Here is a 12,251-nt window from a genome sequence, read left to right on the forward strand (position 1 = left end):
TATCTCACCTCTTGATCTTGTGGATTGATAGTTTCCAAAAGAGAACGAGCTTTGTGAAAATGCTGGCAGCCTTGCAGGTACAGATTAGTACTGTTAGGTGGTTGGTCATAGCGCATGAGAGAAGTCATGTCTCGAAACTCTGCATATTGCATGGGAGGAGGAGTCAGCAGACTGGCAAATGGAGCAAAACGATGCTCGTACCGTACCTGCTCGTTATCAAATTCAGGATGTGGTAACTTGATCTTTCCATCCAACCGAAAACCTACCATTGCCTGAAAGGAAGAGCAAAAATAAAATATTTTTAATAACCATTTAAATTTAAAGGCTGGATTTTTCTGTTCCTCATAGTAAAAATAAATGAAAGTAAAAATATAGGAAAAAAGCCTACTTCCAAAGTAAAAACAAAAAAGTCATCATTATCACCTTCTTAGCATTTGTCCCACAATGGAGCAGGGTCCGCTGTTTGGCAAGCCAATCTCCACTAACTTCTATTAATGGATCATTTGAAACAAGATGAACAATAAAAAAATGAATTCCTATTAAAATTGCATAGATAAACCTACAACAGTCCATCAATACCACCCATGACATAACTAACCCAATCAAGATGATTTTACACAGTGTTCTATTCTTCAAATTCTACTCACCAAAATTTCTTTTTAGTAATTCTGAGAAAAAAGGAAGATGCACAGAGAAGTCTCCAAGGAAGACAAATGATGCAAAATGATACTGGTGGATACAATGAAGTGAACGAACCAAAAATCCAATTAGTATAAGATGCAAAAGTTGATCCAATAGGAACATTTGTAGAACTTCTTCTATTGCTCTTCACAGGTGTGAAGGAACATTTGTAGAACCTCTTCAAAAATGACACAAATGATCAAAATAAACCAACCACAGCCATTAATATTAATCTGACAAAGATATAACAGAGGAATGCATGTAATAAAATTGACTGTCTATGTGAAGAGGATAGAAACACTTTTTAATGAGAATTACTACCACTGACTTCTCATAACATTACCTAAGCAACACATAATTATATTTATTCTACCAGTGTAGATAGAGATCCTTGAAAAATAACCTAACTAAAGGAATGTCATTTCCACAGAACTTTTCCTTATGCACAAACCAAGAAAGCTACGGAAAAGATTTTAAAGGCTGGTATGATTTTACAAACTTCTTATATGTTAACCAAGAGACTACACAAAAAGAATTTACATGCAAGAATCCTTGCAAGGATAAGAACTGATTATGAAAGAGGCATTTCTCTGAAATAATACTGCTCTGTCAATCTCTCTGCCTTAGCCTTTAACAACAGTTTGCATAAACTTTCTAGATCATCTTAGATAATGAATGTAAATGTTCAATAATAACTTTTGGTGGTAGCGATTTTGTTTTAAAGGGAAATATGACACGATAATCACCACCATAAATACTCAGCAAGAGCAAATACATTTAGTATTAATGATGGTAAATGAAAAAACTACCGTATTTACGCGAATAATCCCCACATAATTTTTTTTTTTTAAATTCGAGGCACGAAATTGGGGTGTGGGTTTAATTTGCGTCAAGGTTGCCAACACGCTCCTGGTTCACCTAGTTTTCGATGCCGAGTGTACAGTTATGCTTTGTGCAACCTTAAATGGAAGAAAACTGTCCCCATATGTCATATTTAAATCGAAAACAATTCAGACTTTTAATTCTAAACTGACTTTACATTTTTTTTAAATAGTACCGTATTTTACAGAGTAATTTAAATTCAAAATTTCTCCACGACGTGTCTTCCGGAACTTACAGGGGTAGCTTTCCGCACTTTCACTCACTTCGGTGTGTTTCACAGTTGAAAATAGAGTGAAATCGTAATTCTTTTGTATTCAGTATTTTAAGGAAAGCCACATAATCACGTAGTAGGCAGTACGCGGAAAAGCAGAATCCGCAATAACTACTGAGGGTTGGCATTTCTGAATTACAAGATGGCTAGTAATTCGAAATCATATAATTGGAAGTCCGATTTCTGTATTACAAAGACTTCGAATTAACGAGGTTTTACTGTATCGCAAAACTAACATTAGATTTTGCCGGTGTGTGTATTTCAAGTGTTTACATTGCACAAAAAGAATTATCCACCATCGGTCATGTTACTGTCCAGTAAAAAGAGACCAAGTGTGAGAAGTGTTTTAGGCACGTATTCACCAACATCGGTAACTTTTGCTGTTACCTTAGATTTTCAAAACTCGGATAAGTCATTATTTCGGATAACGCTCACTTCCGTATTCACCACAGAATTTATTATCTCGGTTTACCAAAACCAAGTTTTCGTTTTAATCTCAGTTTGAACTGCATTTTTTTCATACTGACGTACAGAAAACAAATGACTACGTGCTACCGCCATTATCGAATTGTAAACAATTTTTTGATTCCATTCGGGGTTTGCAAATAATTTGCATCAATTATGTCTGCTGTTGAGCAGAAACGGAGAAAGAAGCCTAATATGACTTTCCAAGAGAGTGAATTGTTATTGAACTTGGTGGCAGAAAGCATTAACAAAGGGAATAAGGAAAACCAAATAATAGCCTACACATTGTACGTCACTCAAAAGATAAGTCAGTATTCCTTCATTCTTCATTAAAAGTCACCCAGTCGTGTACCGTACAAGATATTAGCTATAATCGAGAATTCATTTTAGGCCTACTTATGTGTTGGGAATTCCAGGTTATGTTCGGAAGCTTTAGATAACCTAAAATGTGCCTGAAAATCAGAGTCGTCGTAGTCCTGGAAATATGTCGCACGTTCTTTTATCCATCTAGGACGTTTATTAATTGCATAATCTTGATCATATTACTCGTCGCTGTGATTTTATCTTTCAATTAGATATTCCAACTGCCTACGGGCGTTAGATGTGGAGTGTGATGAACTTGTAAGTAATTTAGGAGAGGATTCTAGTGATGCAAGAGACAATGAATCTTCCCTTCTACAGGGAATCGAGCCTAGTGCAAGTTCAGATCAATGAAATACCTGTCACGTAAGTAGACCTACTTGCTCATTTTCATGGAAAATATATTTCATAGCACTGCCATTTGCATAAAGACCACGTGAACCTCGCGGAGTGATACAAAATATTTGTTTACGCCTAAGTTACTCTTCCGATGAAAGGAATTATAGTTCATTTCATTGTTTTTCAAAATGAGCCTTTCTAAAATGAGGGTGCGGGCATTATTCGGGTAAAAACGGTAATTTAATTTCTTAATATAACTAAAATAAGACCAAATATTTCATACCTTGTAAAAGCCACCACATACATTTTGTAGAGCCTGATAAAGGGTTATCTCTCTACCATAAGGTCTCACTTTCTTCTTCTTGGCTTTATTTTTTTTGGCCCCTCTACCTTTGTGGCCGACTACAATTTCTTCTTGCTCCATAAGGAAACTGTCGGCCCGAGTTAATGCAGATACTAGCCAGCCATACAGAAACTCATACATATACCTACAAAATACAGTAAGTTATTACAAGAATAACTTTATCTTTTCAATTTCTATTTCTGATTGGTCATTATGAGGGAATTATAAACATTTCTGTCATAACCAAGAGTATCAGAGGCTACGGGAAAGTTACAACAGAACATTTTTAATACTTTCAGAACTTATAAAGCTTTATACAAGTCACTGTAAACCTATGAAGTGTTATGTTGAAAATCATGCAGGCCTACTATTGATTTAGAAAAATAAACAAAATGAAAAACAAAATACTCCTAGAGAAAAGACAACCAACTTAAGGGCTGCAAAACAATCCAGGACACAATTAGTTACAACCCACTATTAAATGAACAGCGATCGTGTTCACAGAAAACATGGCAACTGCTGCAGCACATGAGTTTTGAGCAGTCTTCACATGTATGCTAATTATAAGGGGAAAAAAAAAAAAACAGAACAGTTATAATGTGCTAAAAAGACAGCTTTACCACTTTGGGGGTGGAAAACAGGCTAGTAAACTGAAATTGGAAAAGAACTGTTAAAATATGTAACTGGATTAAGAAACAATGGTTGTTCAGTTCTGCATGAAATGGTAAAATTAAAGAAACTGCAGATCACAACAAAAAACAATACAGATATCTCGTAGTTTAAAGCAAGCAGAGGATGGCTGAGTAGGTTCAAGAAGAGGAACAACATTTCTCTACAAAGGAGGACATCTCTATACCAGTGATTGCTGAAGCACCATACCAAAATAGTGGTGGAATTCCATCAGTATTTTAGAAGTTAAATTCGCATCATTTTCCCTCCCCCAATCTTTTCAACTTCAAAAAAATAAAAAAATGATAACCAGAAAAATTGAATGAGTAAATATGATAGTTAAATTCTTTTTAAGTAAGGAGTTCAATAACATTCAGAACAAATATTATGACTAATTACTTTGAAACTGAAAGATACTATTTTGAGGTATCCTTGTTCCATACCTACAGTTATAACACACTGCAATAGAAAAGAACTGACAGAACAGTTATTAGCCTTAAAAATAATGCACTATTAAACTAAAATTTGATTAAATACATTTCAGTACTGACTCAAATATACAACTATAAACAATTGCATTATTGTAAAGACTTACCAAAAAATATAATGATACTCATGGGTACTATATAACTCCAGTTCAAATCCCGACAGGAGATACATGATCATTATCTTCAATGTATGATATAAGATCCAGGTTCCAAAGCAAGCTAAATGTGGACGGGGCGTGTCTGATTTAAGAGATAAGTTATGTAGATATGCATCAACACGTTCAGCCTGAAAACAAAATGTTTCACAAGGGATTTGAAATGGAACTAGATACACACATTTCTTACTGTTAAAATACATCTTTATAACGGAAGCCCAGGCATCAAACAAAATTGATAACCAAGATATTACACTCCTTAAAACATGAAATATGGTCAGACAAGCACCAAATATTTCTGTCTTCTTCTGATACTAAAGATGGTTCCCATGGCAACTAAACTTTACATGATGCAATTATCAAAAGCAGATTTAAAAAAAATAACATAATTATAAAATTTTAACAAGATACTATTAGCTACACCAGGCATGTCCAGCGAGTCGATCGTACAACAATTTTTAGTAAAATAATTATTCCTTTCATTGGAATATTTTATATTTCCACCATTCAATACTTAGTGCTTTTTGAAATACAATAGTTTTGAACAGGAACGACGTTTTACATGTCATTTCTCTACAGTGGCTCAGAAAGATAAAAGGATAAGAAGCTACCAAGAATGTCTGATTTTATAGAGATACGTAAACTTTCAACCTCATATAATTCAGAACTAGCTTTTCTGAAATGTTTTACTTTTAAACTAGCTGATTGATATTAAAATAATTATTTTATTTGTTTCAATACAGAACAAACATGATTTTAATCAATTACAGAACAATTTTTAGTGCAATTTTTGATCACGGTGTATTTTGTCTTAGAAACGAGAGGAAATATGTCTACATGTCCTTGGAGCTTCTTTGGTAGCATACCAATAGGTGTGTGGCCATATGTGAGTTAGAGAATGCCATATTTTGCTGTCTTGTACTTATTGTCTCGTGCAACAAATAGTTTGAATGAAGATCTCTGTATAATTACACAAACAATAAGCTAAGTTCCACAGCGTTGCTCTGTTTAAGTTACTTGTGACTTCTGATTTTAGAATGCTATAGATAGAGGCACCTGTTTGAGGTGAACATTTTTGCCTAATTTTCTCATTTAGGCAAAGTTATTTCAGTATATTATTCCTTATATTTTTTTATTTTGTCAATAATTTTGTTAAATTTTACTTGAATTTTTCAGCAATAAGAGCTAAAGCAAAAGAAAGTTGATAACATATTTGCAGTAAAACATCACATTTTATGTTTACAAGTGTACAAGAAATATGATAGTTAAGGTTTTGCTGAAAACACACATTACCGGTACATATATCGAAGCATAGATATTTGGAAAAATTTTACTGTGCAACTTTAACAAGTAGGACCTAGCCTACATATAAAATTTGCACATCAGTCTGTAAAAGACAGAGATAACATGAGTTTCATATTACTGGGAGTCAGTGCTGTTCTTGTCAGACTTTATATTACAATACGTTGGAAATTACCTCTCTCTCCCAACACTACTGACTGGGATCCATAAAGCCTGCACTGTAGCTTCCACAAAATGCCCATTTTCTGATGTTACTATCACGTCTTTCCTTGCTCTACATAAACTACCAACTAGATCCCTAAACACTGTGTACGGTTCAAGATATTCTGATGTTGAAGTCCTCGTAGGATGGGAATTTGCTTTATGAGAGTGGTGTTGGTGGTGGTAGTGATTATTGTTTTAAACAGAAGTACAACTAGGAAACTATCCTCTTGCTTTATGAGATGAGAGACTTCATCATTTATGAAATCATTTTTCATAATGCTTCTTGGATCAAAGAGTGACTGCACATAATTTCATCAATTATTTCACAGTTTTGCTTAAAGGTAAATAGTTTTGTGTTTGGAGCCAAATTTGTAAGATTCTGCAATTTCGTGCTTGGCAGGCGAAAAACAGGTGCCTCTAGCTATAGTGAATGATTTTTAAGCCAATTATTCAATTATACTTTCATTTTAATACAGTGAACATGAGTGCAAGAAAGAAAACCAAATCTTATAATTTAGATGTCAAAAGGGAAGTTGAGGTTTTCTTTGTTATGGTGAAAAATAAATTATGTTTAATTTGTGGTGCTTCAATCTTTTTTTTTTTTTTTTTGCTATTTGTTTAACACCACACTAACACAACCAATACAAGAAAGGTGTTCAGAGATGGAAGGATTGGGAAGGAAGTGACCATGGCATAAATTAAGGTACAGCCCAAACATTTGCCTGGTATGAACATGGGAAACCACAGAAAACCATCTTCAGAATTGCCAGTGGCAGGATTCAAACCCATTATCTCCTGAATGCAAGCTTATGTGACCCTAACCACATGGCTAACTCACTTGGTACGAATTTTTGTTTTTTCAATCTCACTCTTGAGAAAGGTACACCCGATCTCATTTTACACACAGATGTTAGGCAGCTCAGCAGGTACAAATACCTGCAAAAGTTTCAAAGCTTGCTAAGTGCAATAAGTCCCTTTTCTGAAGGAGAGAGAAGATGAGTATGAACAGCTAGATAATGAGAAATTGTGGTATGACCACGATTTTCAATTGGATTTCAATGGCAAACTTAATGAACATACAGCTACAAGGTAGGAAAAATGTGTTGCTGAAAGGATGGGCACAGTGATATGCTACAAAAATAACTTTCAGTTAATGATGACTGACCTGAAAAATAATATTTTTCATAACATACACAATCATTTTGAGAAGTGCCCTGAATTTAATTTTCAGAGCAAGTTATTTCTTGAAATTGAGTACTAATGTTGAGAAATGACGTTTTCTGAAAGCCCATGCAGAAGACGATTTGTTTTGGAAGTTTGTGCCAAGAGAACATTTTTCCCAGCCTGAGAAGATGCAGCAAAATGCTGCACTTGGGTTTTGTTCAACACATGTGTGAATCTGCATTTCTGTAACTTAAAATGACAAAGAGTAAAGAAACGTTCCTCGCTGAAGGTTATGTTCAGGATTTCCTAAAACTAGCCCTTAACCAGCACCAACATGGCTTCCAATAGCTGCTGAATAACCTGTGCAGACTCAGACGTCACACTAAGGCACAATATATGAATACAGCATAGTCAGTGCAGGCTGATTTTGTAACATTTAGTGGGTTTTTTTGTTTGTTTTTTTAAGGTTCTGTCATAAAGCTATAATTTATATAGCTTATTTGCTCTCTCTTCCTTTAAAGCAAGGATGACAGGGGATGTGGTAGATCACTGCCAGGTTTGAGAACAGAAAGTAGATCACAACCTGTTTAAAGTTGGACATGTATGAGTTACACTTTTCTTGACAACTTAGTCTTGTACATCACTCATATGTACAGAAGCACAGACTATGCAATCTTTCAATTTGGGAATTAACTGAAAAAACTGTTAGAGATGGAATACATTAACAGGAAAGACATCGTTAAACAAATCCCAATTTTTCAGATATGCATTAGTGGAAGACAGAGGAAGGTCCGGGTAAGTCATTGCTATTCAACTGCTTCCATTATATGTCTATTAAGCTGATAATGTATATGTTCATCAAGCATGATAATGGAATTACTAAGCTACTATCTATATTGATTAATACATGCATGCTTGTAATTGCATTTGGTATGATATAATACTTTTTGCCCGGAATTACCTTTCCAACATTTTCATATCCTTTATAAATAAATAAATAAATAAATAAATAAATAATAAATAATAAATAAATAAATAAATAAATAAATAAATAAATAAATAAATAAATGAATGAATGAATAAATGAATAAATGAATGAATGAATGAATAAATAAATAAATAAATAAATAAATAAATAAATAAATAAATAAATAAATAAATAAATAAATATATATTTGAAGTCCACAAATTTCTTTTCTTAAGAAAGGCCTTCCTTGCCTGTGCCAGCCTGCATTGTATATCCTTCTTACTTCTGCCACCGTTATTTTACTACCCAAGTAACAATATTCATCGACTTCTTTTATTATTATTAAATGAAAAGCGCACAATGTGCAAAAACAGTTTTTGTACAGATAGTCAACTATGCTAATGCCATTCTTATTATTGAGGTTGACCTCATTTTGCAGTTTTGTGCATGGTATCTTTCACAACGATCGTTGCATAGGTTACCTTTACAGTCCATTCGGCTGGTGGAAGTTTTTGGTTTGGCAGAATCTGTGGTGAAATCCATAAGTGGCGTAACGTGTAATTATGTGCCGTAGCTCGTAATTTGCTTGCTTCCACTCTTCCGTCATTATGGCGTCCGTGGAATAGAATTCGGACCAAATAGCATTCCTTTTCTCGTTAAAAGTTTGGCGTGCATTCTCGTAGGGCTTGGTGTTTGGTAGACAAAACTGTGTTTTGATATCGTCAATGAAGTAGTCCTCTTTGGTTAGAACATATGTTAACCTTGAAGGGGCTGACTTCCCAATGCCTAGTATTCTCTTGAGATATCGGGCCTTGACTTTTTCTATTGTCATCAGGTCGCTGAGTGTGAGTTTTTCCCAGGTGATGCTAATCCCATAGGTTGCTATTGGTGATATGGCTGTCCTGAACAGTAGCATTGCTGTACCCAATGATATTTATTGAGGTTGTTGAATGTTGTAGATGGCTTTTATTGTTGCGGCTGCTCTTTCTCTGACGTGGATATTGTAGGATGTTAGAGTAGTTTGGAGGGTGACTCCAAGGTACTTGAATTTTGGCACTACTTCTAGAGGTTTGTTGTGCATGGTTATTGTATTTTCAGGTGCATGTTTTCCTCCTTTCCTAAAGGTCATTTGTTTAGTTTTGTTGTGGTTTATCTGCAAACTGTTTCTTTCTGCCCATGACTTCTTTTAAGACTTCATTTCCCAATCTAATATTTCCTGCATCACCTGACTTCATACGACTGCACTCCATTACTTTTGTTTTGGACTTATTTATTTTCATCTTGTACTCCTCACCCGAGACTCCATCCATACCACTCAGCAACTTCTCCAGATCTTCTGCATTCTCAGGTAAAATAACAATATCATCGGCAAATCCCACTGTTTTGATTTCCTCTCCTTGGATTGTCATTCTCTCAAAATTCTTCTATTATTTCGTTTGCTGCCTGTTCTACATAAACATTGAAAAGGAGGGGGGACAAACTGCAGCCTTGCCTCACCCCTTTCTGGATTACTGCTGCTTTTTTATAGCCCTCGATTCTTATCACTGCAGACTGATTTTTATATAGATTGTAGATAATAATTCTTTCTCGGTACCTGATCCCGATCACCTTCAGACTCTCAAATAGCTTGGTCCAATCAACATTATCAAATGCCTTTTCTAGATCTACGAACACCATGTATGTGGGCTTCATCATCATCATCCTAAACCATCTCCAGTTTCCCGGTGTGGTATACGAGCCTCCTCCATCTCATCCTGTCCTTGTACCGTTCTTCCTCCACCAACTTGTCCCAATCATGACCTCTCAGCAGTACATCGTTCTTAACTAAATCCATCCATTTCCTTCGTGGCCTTCCCACGGGTCGTTTTCCTTCTACTTTTCTGTCACAGTCCTTCCTTGCAGTTCTGTTTACTGGCATCCTCTTTATGTGACCAAACCACTTCAGTCTTGATATCTGAATCTTATCGAGGAGAGAATCATCTATTCCTACTTCTTCTCTAATTTTCTCATTCCTAATCTTGTCTTTCCTGGTTTTCTGGATCATAGTGCATAGGAATTTAATTTCAGCTGCCTGAAGTTTGGAATTATCTCTATTAGCCAGTGTTGTGGTTTCGAGACTGTATGTAAGAATTGGTGTATAATAGGACTTGTACAATGTCATTTTTGTTTTCATAGGTATTTGCTCATCCCACAGCGGGTGTCTTACCTGGTGGTAAAATTGTGTTGCCTTATTGATTCGATTGTTCACCTCATGTTTTGCTAGGTTGTCATTTGATATAACGCTACCCAAGTATTTGAAAACTGGAACGCTGTCCAGTTGGCTTCATTTAACATGACTAATGGTTCTGCTCCTTCCCAATACACTTTCATCACCACTGTCTTGGTCTTGCTGATGTTTAAACCACATTTCTTAAACTCCTCATTCCAGCTTTGCATTCTCTCTCCCAATTCCTCTTCTGAGTCACTCCAGATCGCAACATCATCTGCAAATGTGAAGGCTTTGATATCTCCATGTTCTTTCCTTTTAACAGATTTCATTACTACATCCATTAAAATAATAAATAGAAGTGGTGACAATGAGCTGCCCTGCTGCACTCCTGTCTTTGTTTCAAATCAGTCCGACAAACCACATCCTACTTGAATACAGCTTCTGTTCCCACTATACAACATTTTCACTTTGTCTATGAGGCTGTCTCACACTTCAAGTTCTTTCATGCATTGCCAAATTCTTTCCCTTGGTGGTACACTGTCGTATGCTTTCTCAATGTCCAAAAATATTAGGAATAAAGGCTTGTTCTTCTCCCAGTATTTTTCCATTAGCATCCTAATTGCAAATATAAGGTCTGTAGCTGACCTTCCTGGTCTGAAACCATACCGCTCTTCTTCCAAAATTGGTTCAACAATATCTCTGATTCTGGTCTCTATTATTTTTCCCAATATTTTCAGGACATGAGACAGTAGTGTGATACCACGGTAATTAGTACATTTTCGTCGGCTTCCTTTCTTGAATAGAGGTACAATGATGCCCATCTTCCAGTCCTCAGGAATAGTATTTTCCTCCCATATCTTGTTGAGCAGTCTGTAGAGCCATTGGATTCCTGGAATTCCTGCTGCTTTCAGCATATCTGCACTTAGTTCATCTATGCCCACTGCATTTCCTTTCTTCATGCTCTTGAGCGCATTTTCAACCTCAAGCCATGTAATTGGTGGTTCAGTTGTGGTTCCTCGACTTGGCTCTCCTCTATCTGTTGTTATGTTTTTATCTCCATTCAGCAGCTTTTTGAAATAGATCTTGAGTTCTTGCCTATCTTAGTTCAATTCTCAAAGATCAGACGTAAAGAGGATTGCTTCATGTGTTCCTACATTTCTTCTGAAGCCTAATTGATCTTCTCCCAACTCAGTTTCAACTCGTCTTTCCATTCTTCTGTAAATAATACGTGTTAGAATATTGCAGGCATGAGATACTAAACTAATGATGCAGTAGTTTTCACACTTGTCAACATCGGCTTTTTTGGGAATAGGTATAACAACATTCTACCGAAAACTGGATGGCACTTTTCCTGTCTCATACATCTTGCACACCAAATGGAATAACCTCGCCATGTTTGTTTCTCCTAAAGCAGCCAGTAATTCAGAGGGAATGCCATCAATTCCAGCTGCTTTGCTCCCATTTAGGTCTCTCAAAGCTCTGTCAAATTCTGACCTCAAAACTGGGTCACCCATTTCATCACCATCAACAGCCTTTTCTTGTTCCAGAACCTTATCATCTATGTCCTTACCTTGATACAATTGTCGGATATGTTCCTGCCATCTTTCTGCACCTAGTTTTCCTTCCTCCAAAGGTTTCCTTGATTTTCCTGTATGCAGCATCTACCTTTCTTAGGACCATACAACTTTCACAATCCTTGCACTTCTCCTTCAGCCATTCTTCCTTAGCTGCCGTGCACTTAATATCCACTTC

General features: G+C 35.8%; 1 protein-coding gene across 1 annotated transcript in view; it reads right to left on the bottom strand.

The window, feature by feature from the left end:
* The window catches only part of Naa35 (N-alpha-acetyltransferase 35), a 92,017-nt gene that overhangs the window by 9,578 nt on the left and 70,188 nt on the right, over nt 1–12,251 (bottom strand). Inside the window, exons 10-12 of the mRNA XM_067145766.2 lie at nt 4,606–4,784; nt 3,282–3,486; nt 9–272 (exon numbers count right to left, since the gene is read on the bottom strand). Of these exons, the coding sequence (XP_067001867.2) occupies nt 9–272; nt 3,282–3,486; nt 4,606–4,784 (648 nt within the window). The remainder of the gene's footprint in view (nt 1–8; nt 273–3,281; nt 3,487–4,605; nt 4,785–12,251) is intronic.

This window comes from Anabrus simplex, chromosome 4 (genome assembly GCF_040414725.1).
Source record: "Anabrus simplex isolate iqAnaSimp1 chromosome 4, ASM4041472v1, whole genome shotgun sequence".
Taxonomy (NCBI): domain Eukaryota; kingdom Metazoa; phylum Arthropoda; class Insecta; order Orthoptera; family Tettigoniidae; genus Anabrus; species Anabrus simplex.